Consider the following 15,497-nt stretch of genomic DNA (forward strand, 5'->3'; position numbering starts at 1 on the left):
TGATGTAATATATGGTGATTAACATAACAATAAAAAAATTAAAAAAAAATTAACTTTGAAAAACTAATGAATCATGGTAAAAAAGCCATGAATTCTATGTGCAGTATTCCCCTAGCGCTGGAGTTCTCCCGTTCTCCTTGATCAGCAAACTTGGTCTTGGCTTGCTGGCTGTTCGTGCTGATCTTCTGGGGGAGGGGCCTGTTGCCGTGGTTCCCAAATATCTTTCCCGCAGGCAGAATTTCCCCGCCCTTGTCATTCCGGGCTAAGCAAGCTGCTCGGGTTTGCTCTCAGGAGCTTTTGTTCCCTGCAAGCTCTAGGCACAGCTTTGGAGGACCAGGGTGAAAATGGTGGCCTCCCAATCTCCACCCGGAGGAGCTGAGAACTCGGGGCCCCGCTCCTCAGTGTGCCCCCAGAGAAAAGCAGTCAATCACTCCCGTCTCCCCGGTTTCCGGCCGCACTCCGCGCTCACCCAGCCTGTGACAGAGTGTTTCTATCTCTGGCACCCGACCCCATGTGGAGTCTCCAAATCCAGCAGATCCCTGTGGTGTGCTCCAGTGCAGCTCCTCCCAGGGGGGGAAGGGGAGTCTCCCTGGCTCTGCTGCTTGTTGGGTCCCTGCTGAAGGCGCAGTGGCCCACCTGGGCTGCGGATCACAGATTATGGCCACCCTGAGCTGCGAGCCCATACCTCGGCTCCATCTCTGCAGCCGGCTTCCCGCTCCGATACCTGGGAGCTCTGCTGCACTCAGGCACGCCCTTCCTGTGACCCCGAGGCTCCTGAGTCCACACTGTACCGCGAGGTTTCCACCTGCCCCTTAGCCACTGGAGCGACGTCCCTCAGCAGAGCCGACTTCTAAAAGTTCCGATTTTGTGCTCCATGGCTCTATCACTTGCCAGAAGCTGCTGACCAAGACCCCCTCCCCCACCGTCTATCCTCCGGAATATCGCCTTGGATTCACTTCTCCGCACGTCCTACTTTCTAGTACGTGGTCGCTTCTCTGTTCAGAAAGTTGTTGCTACTCTCCTGTTCGATCTCCTGTTGAGTTCATAGGTGTTCAGAATGGTTTGATCCCTATTCAGCTGAATTCCTGAGACCAGAGGAAATCCAGGTCTCCTACTCCTCCGCCATCTTGCTCCACCCCTGGTCTGTCTTCTTTCTTACAAATGACAGAAAGGATCCTTGAAAGTACATGTAAGGAATGTAAAACTCAGGAAGATACAGGAATATAATATCTGAAATAGAAATAAGCAACAAAGGAAAATAAAGAAAAATTTGGAAGTGCATGAACCAGTGGATGTAAGCATCTATTTTAATATCTTAAAAAAAATACCATCCTTTTTCTTCAAACAGTGATTCACAAATTTCGCTTAGTTACTATAATCTTCCATATATTTAGAAGTGGTCTTGACACTTTGAACAGAAGAAGTCACAGTGGGATCCTGTGAATGAGCTTTAGTAAACTACAACCAATTTAAAACTATTGAAGATTGTTACGGGTTCATGAGAAATTAGAAAACATGGCAAATCTCAGTTGAAAAGGAGATAAGCTGGGACGCCTGGGTGACTCAGTCACTTAAGCGTCTGTCTCAGGTCTTGATCTCGGGGTCCCGAGATCGAGTCCCATGCCGGGCTCCCTGCTCAGTGTTGAGTCACCTTCTCACTCTGCCGTCCCCCGCCCCACCCCCGTGGTGGTGGCATAAAATCTTAAAAAAAAAAAAGGAAGAAAAAGAAGAAGAAGAAGAAGAAAGGAAAGGAGATGCGATAAATAGTACATTTGAAAGGTATTACACATGAGTTTCCTTCAAAGGAAGACAGGAAAGGATAATTATAACAAATCATGTTTCAGGTGTGAATTGAACAGTAAACTAATGGAAGTTTTAGGACATCAAGTACCGGTCAAGTTTTCAGGCAGTTCCAACTACTGTAACATTGTTGGAAAAAAATAACGATTGAAAATTAATAAAAGCATGTTTAAGTGGAGGACACTCTGTACTTTTAACTGGGGCTCTGGCTCCAGCAGGACTCAGAAAGTGGGATCTCAGCTCCTACTTTTAGAAGGTTCTGACAGCAGTTCCTGTATTCGTGTCCCAACTGAATGCAGCTCCCATTTCTCTGAATTGGAGTCAGGATTTCTCCCCAGAAACAAGCCTGCATCTGTAACAAACAAACCACAGCATCTCTGATGTGATGTCACAGGACCCCTCAATCCACGGATCCCTGAGTAAAACAGGTCTTGTTCAAATACCCTCAGGGAAAAAGAGGAATGAACCAGGGGAACAGCCCCCCACATGCAAGCGACTGTAAGGCTCACCTACCAGCATGTCCTGGGGAAGCCGCCCAGAGGCCCCTCCTCGGCACTCACCCAACAAAGCAGCTTTGTTCAGTCGCACCTCAGGAGGCACCAACTTGCTGCAAAGCCCCCAGGGTCTCCCACAGGGCGGCAGCAGCACCTACTGGAACCGCAGCTCTGGCTCTCTGTCCTGGGGCAGCCACAGTGGGGCTGGATCCTTGGGCTGCTACAGAAGTCTTTCCTGCTCTGAGATGCCCTGGGTCAGCACAGGCAGAGACACCTCCCCTCCGGGTAGAAGGTGCGCAGGTGCCCTCTGCTGGCCGCCCTGGGAATCCCTACAATGCTCAAAGCCATGGCCCCTCAGCTGGAGGGATAGAGCATGCTCAGGTCCAGCCAAGCCCTCTCTCTCCATGACAGATCCTGAGGCTTGGCCCCACCACCCCATGCAAAAGGAGGTGTGCCCAACTTCCCAAGTGAAATGACATCTACAAAGCTCAGCCCTAGGGAGGTTGGAGCTTTGGTCTCAGGGAAATCTGATCGCCTGCTTTCCCACCTTCTCTGGTCCCAACATTCGGATCGCCTACATCGACTTCCACCACCCTGGTGTATGGCCCACCTCCAACACCTAGACCAGCAACCTCTTTTCATCCTTGAAATTCCTCTTGGTCTCTGCTTCTCCCTACCGCATCTCTCTCTTTGTTCCTCTCACTTTCTAGGTCTTGCCCAATCCCCCCACCACTCATTCAGTGTCTTTCACCCTGACAGTCTCTTTCCCTATCTCTCCCCAGGCCCTCAGGCCTTCTGCTCTGTGCAGCCCTGTCCAAGACCACAGGGAACCACCTCTCCTTTCTGCCCCTCTCTGCTGCCATCATTTGGCCCAGGCCCTGCTCACAGGGCATGACAATCTCATTTACAAAGGTTGCTCAGGCTGACCATGACTGCAGCAGTGCAGTTACCAGCCACTCCTGGACAGAAAAAGCTGGACACCTTAGTCGCCCAGCCATGACCCGAAAGCTACTGGAGGATGGCTGCTTCCACAACCTGGGAAGAAGGAGGGCTTTGCACGATCCAGGAGCTCTGGTGCAGAATGGATTGGAGGAAACGACCTAAAAAGTGACAGACGCATACACCCAACTCCTCCTGTGTGGTGAGGGAGGAATGGGTCTCCTGTCATTGGCCGCTTCTCTTCCTATCCCCCAACAAGGACACTGTGGGAGGATTAGGGACATCATGGGTCTTACCAAGAAAACTGACACCATCAGCCCCCCCTCAGAGCCCACCTGCTGTTGGGGGGCAGCTGGTAAGGTGAAACCAGTGCACAAAATCTGGATTAATGCAGGGCCTCCTCACCGGTGTCCCAGGGCCACAGGGGATGCTTGATTCATTCCTCACCATCACAACAGACTGCTGCCTGGGGACAGACCCCTGTCCTGCCGATCGACACACACTGCCTGAACTAGCAGGTGCCATGTGCTCCAGAGTATCTATCACCTGAGTTAATACAACCACCAACAGTTGTAAATACAAGATGTGTCCCCCTCCCCGGAAGGATTTCTTACGCCCCCTGCAGGAAAGATATCACAACGGGAATCCTGCTATATCCTCCATCACCACCATTGCTGCCAGTTTTTTCTGTGTACCAGATTCACACTGCACTCAAAGGCGAATGACTGTAGGACCTCCTGAAGGCAGACACTGTCAAAGAGACAGAACTGTGAAAGGTTTATTTGGGGGATACCAGGAGAGACAGAGCACAGGGGACAGGATGGGCAGGGACAACATTCCGGACATTAAGCTGATCTGACAATTTTCTAAATATATACACACACTGCCGGGTTGTAATTGCTCAGGGAGGTCTTCAAGTTACAAATGTCCTGTCCTGTAAGGCAAATAGATTTGGGTTAGTACACTGTGACCTTCTGTTTTCCTAAATGCATTTGCTTCCTATACACTATCTGAGGCCTTGAATGAACATCTGAGTGTGTGGCTGCCTCCACGAGTCTATATGTAATAGAAAACAATTGTCTTCACATCCCAGGTATAAATCTCTGAATGTACAGGTTCTTGTAATGATCTTTTACTTCATTCTTAGCTAGGACCTAAAATTTAATAGAAAATAAAAAGGGGTCCCTGCCTTATTTTTAAAATGACGATTGGCAATCTCTCGGCTGAGGTGTTATACTCTCAGTGTAATGGTGTGGACTGAAAAGAACATCTTTTCATGATCAACTGCATGGAGCTATTTTCATTTAAACAGTGAGAAGGGGGAGTGGCCAACAGCCCAGATATTTTACATATTCTTTTTCTTTTGTTCCGACAGAGAGACAGAGACAGAGAAAGGGCAAATTTGTGCGTGAATGGAGAGGGCGGGGGGAGAGAGAAACTCCTAGGTAGGCTCCACACTGAACGCCGAGCATGACTTGGGGCTCGATCTCAGAACCTTGAGATCATGACCTGAGCAGAAATCAAAAGTCCGATGCTTAACCCACTGAGCCATCCAGGGGCCCTTGCAGATTCTTTATGTACTTCAACTCCTATTCTTCTAATGACCTCAGAAACCAATATGCTCCCGTTTCACAGATAACAAAGCTGAGGCTCTAAGTAGGCTCCACTGAGAGCTGGCATTCGGGCTGAGAAATCAGGAACACAGGTAAATCACAGGATCCTGTCACGACGTTCAGGGAGATGCAAAGTGCAGGCAGAGGCGTAGTGACAGGGATCCAGCTAGGGTGGTTCCTGGTCAATCCTGAATTCTCCACAAAGAGTCCAGCTCAGATTGAAGGCCAAGGCAGCCACTCTGGTGATCTCGGTCCCATCTTCACTTTTTCTCACTGGGGCCCACAAACTCAGGCAGACAAAAATCCTCAAAGGAACCAAGTTAAATTTCCCAAATCTCCACCACATTCTGTCACCCAGTTCAGAACCTTCAGAAATCCAGCGGAAACAACAATCTTTATAGAGTATGAACGAACAGCTTTATGGCAACAGTGACGTTCTGGTACAAATAACTGCATTATTCACACCGTGTGACGGACACAGGCAGCAACCCGGTGTGGATCTCACACTGTCCTCACACTCACTGCTCAAGCTGCTGGCCTGCCAGGAACGGCCCCTGCTCCACCCAAGAGAGGCCCATCCACTCCCCTGAGCACCTCCATCCTTCTCATCCACAACCTCCTCTTTCTAGTGACTCATGGCTCGCTCTCTTGTCCTTCAGAGACTGCCTGGTGCTTCCCTTTTACGGAATACAACATCTATGTTGTTTAACGAATGTGTCCCTCCCTGCTCTCAGAAACATTAAATTCCTGACGTTCAGAGTAGGCGTCATCCCCGATGGACTCTGAAAAACAAACTGAGGGTTCTAGAGGGGAGGGGGGTGGGGAGATGGGTTAGCATGTTGATGGGTATTAAAGAGGGCACGTTCTGCTTTGAGCACTGGGTATTATGCACAAACGATGAACCATGGAACACTACAACCAAAACTAATGATGTCATCTATGATGATTAACATAACAATAAAAAAAGAGTAGGCGTCATCCCTCCCAGAGCACAGAATATCGTCTCTGTAGAGTGTGCATGAGCATACCCACTGTGCCCAGCTTTCGGAGAAGAGTGGCTGTGCTTCACCACAAAGGGACCTGCCTACCGCCTCAGTATGAGTGAAAGACAAAGTGCATCAAATGTATCTCCTGAGCAACCTGAAGAAAGTTATCATGTCCTTAGCATCATTCACTCTCCCATAACATGGGAGGCCTGCATGCAGGACTGCTATTCCTTACGGAGGATGCCCCAGCGTCTGTATCAGACCCACGTCAGAGAAAAGACAGAAGACCACCCCATTGGAAGTGACTCAGCAACATTCCAACAAACCGTCTACACCTGCCTAGAGCATTTGCCACTGTTTCTCTTTCTCATCACCCTTACTGGACAAGGGGGTTTCCCACAAGTATCCACTGACTGCTGAAGACAAGGGACAGACCTCTACCCTAATGATTAATCAAGGGACAATCGCCTTCCTACAGGTGTTTATACAACTAATGAAATGACAGCTCAAACTCAACACGCTGCAAAGAAAGTGATAGGTGTGTATCATCCCTCTCAGACAACAAATGTGCACTCTGGACATGCGCGATGGTAAGAAATATATGTCTCCATTGTGAAATAAAGACACTTCCTTCCCAACAACGGCACCTCCCCCACTGCTCAGTGCCTGGAAATAGCCAAGCACAACACATGTATGTCCTGAGAATCTTCAGGATGTTAAAACTTGCCCAGCCAGGATTCCCCTTGTAATGTCAAGGCTTCAGCAAAACTCTGTGTTTCTTCCACCGACACAACCCTAAGGTGATGATCTGGAAACACAGGAACCTGTAGGCTCTGAATGAAGACTTAGCATTTTGAAAGGTAAATGACACCACACACAGATCCCGGGACAAACCCAACAGATACAAGGTCAGCACAGGGTGCTGCCCAGACAGGAACAGGATTCCAGAAATGATAACAACTAAAAACAGCCATACTATTTACCTGGTCCTTCTGCGGGAACTTCTTGGGCGGGGTGCTGCTGTTGTCCCCTTGAGCGCCACAGGTTTCTGAATATGACTGAAGCCCTAAAGGGATGGAGTTGGATTCAGACTGCCTTGACCATGCAGGATGTAAGCCAACCCTCTACACCTGCCCCACCCTATTCCATTCTCTCCCACTCCCACGTCTCATCCAGATGCAGAGAGTTTCTCACAGGTCTCCTCTCACCCCTGTGGACAAAGGAGAGACCAGTCCCTCACCCCTGAGGATGTGACCACTCCACCCAGGGACAGATGTTTTCATAACTAATTAATAACACTGGACAACTTTCGCCTCCACAAGGAAGAGTGATGGGAAGGTTGCACTCCATCCCAGAGCCCAAAACATTGTGTCTGTGCTATGCACCTGGGCAATTATTTCATGTTTGTCTTTTGCAAAATGTCACTTTTCGTCTCCATGGCAGACACCTGCTGCCCAGTTCTGTAGGGTGAAACAAGACAGTCCATGAAATGGACGTCCACAGAAAGCTGAGGAATGTTATTCTGTCCTCACTCAGGTCTATCCTTGCATTGCAAAGCCTTGTGGTACCTCCTCTACATCTTCTCCACTGACAGAAGTACTTAAACTAGGAATATACTTGGCAACTCATGTCATCAAATTCAGATCATCTTACCATGTGGTGGAGGAACGAGCTGTGGGTGAGGCCCCCCTGTCCACCCATGTGGAGGAGGCTGAGGTAACCCATAGCCATTGAAGCCTAGTAAAAAACCGCCCCGTGGGGTAGGGCATATGGGGGGGCCTTGGAGCACGAGGAAACCCTCTCACATCTGTACAGACCTGCAGAACAGAGGACAAAATATTCGGCTAAGACAGCCAAAAGTTGCAACACCAAGAGATGAAACCCAAAGAGCAAGCTCTCAGCATCTGGCTCCTTCTCCAATACCACATTCCAGAACAGCCGCATCATGCTAGAAAACTTTATCCCTCTCATTTGGTACCGACTATAATAAGGCAGGGAGCAGAGGTACAGATGTTATAGGAATAACCTACTGTCACCAAACATCACTACCCCTGCCTGCCAACGTTCACTACCAAGAAGTAGTGTCTTAAAAGGTGAAAAGAGATCATTGCATACGAGTAAAACAGCATACTCCAGACACAGAGGCATCGACATCCTGGGCAACACTTCATCTTTCCTCTTCAACCACCGTAGATTTGGGTTTGTTAAGAAGAGACAGAATGTGATGAAACTGAATGCCGTTTCTCCACAAGGAATCCGAGGCACTCGAGCTGAATCCTTTGCCTGCCAAGCCCCTGACTATCCCCATGGCCTCACTTCCCGACAAAGCGCTCTTCTACACTCTGCAGTTTCTGTCCAAGGCCACAAAGACCCTGGAGGAATTAGGGGCCTGTGGTCTGACAGGGCTCCTGGAAAAGGGTTTTCTGAGAGGAATATGATACCAATAGCCCTTATTTACATGCAGCAGCTGTGTTTATCTTAAAACACACTCTTCGGAAATTTCCGCACACTGCGTTCCAGAGCAATTTTGTACAGTGGCAAATTAAGATGGGAAGACTAAATAAGAGAATTCACAAAAATGTATATGCTTTCTGATGGACAACTCCAGAGCGTGTAATGAGAGAAGAAACTAGCTCTCACAGTGACATAGGACCAAAACGACCTGCTCCTAGAAGCCCAATGGAAGGGCTTGTGAGGCACTGGTCACACAGCTAATCACTGACATCCACCCTTCAGAACGTGTGTGCCAGTCCAACCATCAGCTTTGAAAATTCAAAAACAGTTATAGAAAGGGTTACAAGTAGATGGATTCTGTACAGCATTTTTACCAGCAGAAGTAAAACATGGATGACTTATAAAATTTCCCCTATCTAAGAAGATTCCAAACTGCCAAACAGACAATATAAAATGGAGATTTTGCTCCTGTTTCCAGTTGTGGGGATTACCACAGACCTTGTCACAGGTTAATCATCTAACCCCAACATGAACACTACCCCAATCGCACCTGATTGTAACCTACTGACTGGGAGTCAGGCTGGCCAGATACTTCACTGTGGAGTGAGGTGTCATCCTCTTCGAGTTAATTCCCCCCATGGGCACTGTGGGCGGGCAGGGGTGGATGGACACACACACACACACGCACGCACCCACAGTGAGCGCCCTGCCATCCTGCACCTCTAAGCACCTGTGGCTTTGGAAGGTGCCACTGAAGGTGATGATCTGTAATGGAGAAACCTGTCAGCCCTTGAGTGAACGGCTTGCATTTTGAAAGGTAAACAATACCATAGACCAACTGCAGGACACACCCAACAGACACAAGGCAAGCACTGGGTGCAGTTCAGTAAGGGAAGTTTGCGGAACACCTGGAAAAGGCCAAAAGAGGTACCTTGCCCATCCCTGGACTTCTGTGACGTTCAGTGCCCCTGTTCCTCATGGGAGCCCCAGCAGCTTGAGCGTCAGACCAAGGCCTAGAACCGATGGAGGTGGATGCAGACCGGCATTGACTGTGCAGAATTCAAACCAATGCTCCAAACCTGCTGCCATTACATTCCCTTCTCTCCCACTCTCGGGTCCCTTCTCAGACATAGAGCATCTCCCACATGTTTCTGCTGATGCCTGAATACAAGGGGAAGACCTGCCCTTCCCCCTCAAAGAAGGGACCACAGCCCCACACCTTCCTTCAGGTGTTTTCATAGCTAAGGAAAAAAAAATCCGGGCTCAACCAGCTGAAAATGAACTGAGCTGGGGTGCCTGGGTGGCTCAGTCTCTTAATTGTCTGCCTTAGACCCAGGTCATGATCCCAGGGTCCTGGGATTGAGCCCTGCATCCGGCGTCCTGCTCCACGGAGAGACTGCTTCTCCCTCTCCCTCTGCCTGCTGCTCTGCCTACTTGTGTTCTCTATTTCTCTGTCAAATAAATAAACAAATCCTTAAAAAAATGAAATGAGCAGTGTGCTTCATCCCTCAACAGCCCAAAATATACTCCCTGGAAATAGCCTGGCTGAAAAATGTTATGTCTAACTTTCTGTAAAATGTCTTTCTCTCTCTACAAGAGACACCTGCTACCCAGATCAAAATGGAAAAATGACACAGCCCCACAATGTAATAATAGTGTAGAAACTGATGAATCTTGGAATGTCTTTAGCCAGCGGAATCCCTGCAATACAAAGCCCTAGGGCAGCACTTCTACATCTTCTCCAAAGTCTCCTCCTGGAGAAAGATGGATATGCTTTGCAAGTCAAGACCTACAGTTCAGATCACTTTGCCAAATGCAGGAGGTGGAGGTGGTCTGTGAGGTTCCTGAGGCCAGCAGGGTGCAGGCTGTGAACGTGGCCCATAGTACAGGAACGGTGATAAGGTAAGACCCCTGGGGTAAGGCCCGCAGGGTGGTCCAAGAAATGACGAAGCCCCTGTGCATCCATACAGATGTACACACACAAAATAAACTATAGGCTGAGATGAGACACAAAAGTAACACCACCAACAAAAGCTGAAACCCAAAGAAACAGGTCTCAGCACCTGAAACCGTTCCTACCACCACATTCCAGGACAGGAGGATCAATGCCAGAGGTTACCTATGTCTTGCGTCCCACCTATGGCCTGCGGTGAACAGATGTCATGGGGATAAACTACTGTCACCACATGTTAATATATGTCTGCAAATCTACAGAGGCACGGAATCTGCCCCAAAGCCTTGGCAGAGTTAATACCAAACTAATAAAAGGGTCTATTACAGATGGGCTGGCATCAACGTCCAGGAACACGCTTCCCCGCCGTGACAACTACAGAATCACCTTCTGTATACTGAGCACAAACAGAATGAGGTGCAATGGGAAGCCCAATGTCCAAGATGAAGAACAGCCCCTCGTGGGTCCAACTGCTGCCCACCAGCCCCCGCCTGACCCCGCTCTGATTCCCTCCCTGACAAAAGAGGCTTCTACTCTCCCAAGTGCTCACCATGGCCACAGACACCGCTCAGGAGACAGGAATTTCTGCAGTTCAGTAGCAGACCTGGAAAATTGCTGAGAGGTGCATGATCCCTATGAATTAGTGAGACCCAGCTCTGTGGATCTGCGTCACCGACGTTCCGATGCTCCTTAGCTCAGGCACAGAGCCAATGCATCGTCCTGGTGCCAAGAACCACTGAATGGCCGATTCTGCATCCCCGGATGCAAACCAATGTGTCTGGATAGCAGGTGTGACCCTCCCAGGATGGATCAGGAGAGATGCTATCAGTTGGCACAGCCACCAAACCGCATCAGAAACCGCTCACAGGAGCACAGCTGAAACATGTGTGAGGTGTGGACCCTGCAAGGAGTCACTGGGATTCCCTCTTGACAGCTGTGCTCCGGGGGGCGTTTTCCACCACACACCTGGCACCTGGAAGAGATCACCTTCATTTCACCCAGGGTGCCACTGGAGGGATTCGGGGTCATGTCTTTACCCACACAGATGGAACGCACAAGAGGTCGCAGCTCACCTTCTCCACCAACACTCACAGCTGCCCAAAGCACATGGTACAGAGTGTGAGGCAGGGCATGGCTTTTCCCGCTGCCAGCTGTGAGGATTACCGCAGACATTCTCCCAGGTCAGTCTCCTGACCCGAAAACCAACACCACGACCGCTCCCGCGGGAAAGCAAACTGCAAGGAGTCAGCGGGACTGGCCGACTTCAGTGTCGAGTGAGATGTTGCCCTCCTCCAGGGGTTTACACACACACACACACACACACACACATACACACACACACACAAATTTGGGGTGAGCATCCTTTCATCATTTGCCTCTAAGCATCTACAACTTCGGGAGGAAGCACGTAAGCTGAGGATCTCTAATGGGGAAGCCTGGAGGCTCCTGGGTAAACAGCTTGCATTCTGAAAGGGGAAGGATGCCTCAGATAAATCACAGAACACACCCAACAGCCACAAGGCCAGGACAGGGTGCTGTCCCTACAGGAGTAACTTCCAGAAACAGGCACAACTGAAAACGCCCGTCGCATTTACCGTAGCCATCTCCGGGTCCTTTTTCGGGCTGGTGCTGCTGTTCATCCTGGGAACCGGTCTAGATTCTGGAGGGGACAAAGGATGGAGGTTTATTGTGGTTTGCATACCCTCCGTGCCTTCCTCCTCCATCTCACACTCTTTCCCACACTCGGGTCCCTGATCTGAAGAGAGGGTTTCCCCACATGACTCAAGCGACTTCTTTGCTAAGAGAGATACCAGTCACCTGACTCTTGCGGGAGACACTCCAGGACCCTGGTTCCAGTGTTTCCATAAGTAACCAATCAACAGTGGACAGATTGGGGTACAACTGGCTGGAAATTAATACTGAAATTGGGGTGCTCAATACAAATCCAAAAAAATCACTTTTTCTTTATAGATTAAAAATCTAAGTGAGAATAGCCTTGAGTGGGTGATATCAACAAACCCGCAACACGAACGGCATGCATTCTTTCCTCAGGCCGCCAGTTAATGGTGCAATCTTTCAGTCTCTAGATGATCTCTAGCATGTGTGACTGGCTATTACGTAAATACTGAAGAGAAGAATTGGAGTAGACTAATCGTACAGTCAGGAGCAAAGAAAAAAACAGGCGGATTGAGAAGTAAAGCTGTGGCATTATACCGATAACATTAGAGGAGTAAAATGCACGAATTTCATTGATGAATATAGTACTGTAGATTACAAATAAAACAAAAATAAAAGAATATCCATAAGGGGTAAATGTCATTTTTCTCAAACAGTCTTATTTTTTTTTTTCAAATGGCTTCACCATTGCGTCAAGGTGGGAAGGGAGCTCAGGCTCACAACACCTCCAGGCTCAGCTGTTCAGTAGGGGGATGGTGGAGGGGGTGGGGGTGGGGGTCTGCAGTTAGGGGAGGGGCGTGAGCTCCACCTCTCACAGGGACAGGTGCCCTGCTGCCGGTAGGCACCTGAGGAAAGCACCCTCCTGTCACGCCTTCAGACAACCTGCTGTCCTTAGGTAGTGCTTGTGATTCTCTCTAGGACACACAACGATCACCCACAAGAATGGGGATGACATCAAGTGCTTTCCCAGCAGAAATCAGGCTGCTGCATTTCACAGCATGCTCTCTACCTCTCTGCACACGGTTCCATATCTCGGATCTTCCCGGCATCGGTTCCTGCCTCATGGATCCCTCAGGAGGCGTCTCTCTCCTCATCATGTGCAGTCTTGACTACAGAAAAAGAATGGATGTCTATAAGAATTACAACACCATGTCTTCTACCAGACACTAAACAGCTTAGCCTTGACCCCTCAAGACACCCATAAAAAGGCACGTCAAACTCGCACACCTGTGTTTCATGTAGGCGTTCTCCCTGCTCTGCTGCACTAACTTCCTCTCCCAAAACCGAGCCTTAACCTGGGGGAGAAAAACACATCCACCCTCAGTTGTGCCGGACTGTGCCCCAAACAAAGAGGAGGAAAAAGAAAACACTTACCCAATTATCTAGAGCGCTTCTCTCATAAGCTGCGACCTGAAAAAGTCAATTCACCAAGAGCCCATGTTCAGGGATCTAAGGGCCACTTCCATCACCTGCAGGAGGCACGAAGGGGCCAGTATGTTGGGGCGGAACTCAGGTTACCTTGTGTTTGAAGGTGAGCTCTGCCTTCTGCAGCTGATCTTGCATTTCTCCAATTTCTTGTCTGTGAGTTATAATTGCTTTTGTCAGATAAAGCCCAATATTGGCTGTGATTTTAGGTTTTTTTTAAAGATTTTATTATTTATTTGACAGAGGGAGACCCAGTGAGAGAAGGAAGCAAGCAGAGGGAGTGGGAGAGGGAGAAGCAGGCTTCCCGCAGAGCAGGAGCCCGATGCGGGGCTTGATCCCAGGACCCTGGGACCATGACCTGAGCCGAAGGCAGACGCTTAACGACAGCCACCCAGGCGCCCCTTGGGTGTGATTTTAAATCACCTGCCCATGTGGCCATCCTCCTCTGATCTGTCCCCTCATACGATTTATCCTGACACAGGAAACACTTTCCCATGATAATAAATGTACAGTAGGATCAAAGCTATCGTTACATCCTCTCCTTACTCGTTTCTCCACACCTGCAGGGTTCAGAGTTGACATAATTTCCTTACCTGATATCAATCTTTCCCTCATTTATCACATGACAAGGAGCTTTTACCATGGAGCTCTATTGTCCTTTAACTTCTATGCTCGCCATGATACCCAGGGTTGCAAAGACCGCGCCATCAGATGGCACTACCGGGTTCATGGGCAGGATTCATCCTACGACAAACTGCTTTCCTCAAGATTAGGACCACTGACACCACCCTTGGGGGTGGAATGGCATGGCGGAAGTTTCCACAGAGTCAGGCCAGCGCTGGGGATCAGGACATGTTTAGTAACATAATTGTTTTGTTCTTTCTAAAACTTGTCTTTTTGTGTCTGTTAATTCTCTCTGGATATGGCCTCTGAATTTTTGTTTATATTACTTGTTAATTGAGTCTAAACCATGTACAAAGATTGAAAATACGAAGTGAACAGGGATTTCAGGAGCCGCTAATATTTAGTGTCTGAACTCACTTATACTTGTCTATCTCTTCGGTAACCAGTTTCAAATTTTCCTCAGCAGCTGCCAGTTGACTCTTCTGTGCCTTCAGTTCACAGTGTGTATTTTCCAGCTTCCTAAGATGGGAAAGGTATATACACAGTCCGGTAGCCAAGGTCCTGAATTTCTGCCGTTTTTCCTCCCAACACACCTGATGGCCTACATTCAAATGACCCCCATAAATGCACAGACTGACAACACAATGAGGGAAACAAACTGAAGGCCCCATTTAGGGTTAAAGAAAAATCAAACTCTGGAAGCTGCCAAGTCTCCGGCAATCAGAGTTGTCTTTATACTTCTCTACTTCAGTCCATTCGTCATCAAGCCCCCAAATAACATTGCACTTCATGCCATCTCAGAGTTGGTCTTTTGTCTGAGATGGTGAGGGCTCCTTTCAGGTCAAAGCAAAAAGCCATGCTTGACCAACTATACCCATTAGGATGAAGCAGGGGACGATCATTAGTCTTACACCTCCATGGGGAGCCCTGATCCTCAGACCAAGGCTGTGCCTGACACAGACAATCAACCCGAAAGGAAGCCTTCTAGAATATGGCTTCATCAGCATGGCAACTCACTCCCAGACATTTCTAGGATCTAGAAGTAAAATCCCGCCACCTCCCTGGAAGATCCTGGTGGAAGAAAGGCCTATTTTAGTGCCCACAATATGTCCTAAAGTATAAAATGCTGTGAAATGTCACATAGTCAGTGTGTTATTTCCACACAACAGATTTCAGATGGAAAACTATCAACTGCATGGAGTCAACCGAATTTAACAAGACTGAGTTCACTAATAGTGAAAGCAGCAAAGGAGGATGCTTAGAAAGGCTGGTTTGCTATGTTGCCCTCAGGCTCTTTTGTTCATGGTGTCCATTTAAAAGGTTTCAACAGGACACCTGATTTACTCAAGATCACATGCAAAAAGACACTTAGAAACTAAGTCAAAAGCTCTAGACAAAGACACATGCATTTGTTTCTGGTCTCTCAGGAAATCCTTCAGCAAGTGCTTTCTGGAGTGGCTGTAATGGAGTGGCTCAGTTGTAAAGTGTAGAAGACAGAAAGGTGGTCAGGACACTGTACCCACCCCCAAAAGTA

At 48.6% G+C, this 15,497-nt stretch overlaps 1 protein-coding gene across 1 annotated transcript; it reads right to left on the reverse strand.

Annotated features, from left to right (window-relative positions):
- Positions 1-2,003: 2,003 nt before the first annotated feature.
- Positions 2,004-14,889, reverse strand: LOC112818315 (uncharacterized). Its single transcript, XM_073887950.1, has 10 exons — positions 14,838-14,889; positions 14,381-14,482; positions 13,433-13,493; positions 13,289-13,324; positions 13,142-13,209; positions 12,924-13,018; positions 11,833-11,897; positions 7,486-7,649; positions 6,816-6,898; positions 2,004-2,152 (listed from the first exon to the last, which is right to left on the reverse strand). The coding sequence occupies exons 3-10, from the start codon at positions 13,475-13,477 to the stop codon at positions 2,037-2,039; spliced, it is 672 nt and encodes a 223-aa protein (XP_073744051.1). The 5' UTR covers positions 13,478-13,493; positions 14,381-14,482; positions 14,838-14,889; the 3' UTR covers positions 2,004-2,036.
- Between the last annotated feature and the right edge of the window lie 608 nt (positions 14,890-15,497).

This window comes from Callorhinus ursinus, unplaced genomic scaffold (assembly GCF_003265705.2).
Source record: "Callorhinus ursinus isolate GAN/ISIS: 27379988/994484 unplaced genomic scaffold, GSC_fseal_2.0 scaffold85, whole genome shotgun sequence".
NCBI lineage: Eukaryota > Metazoa > Chordata > Mammalia > Carnivora > Otariidae > Callorhinus > Callorhinus ursinus.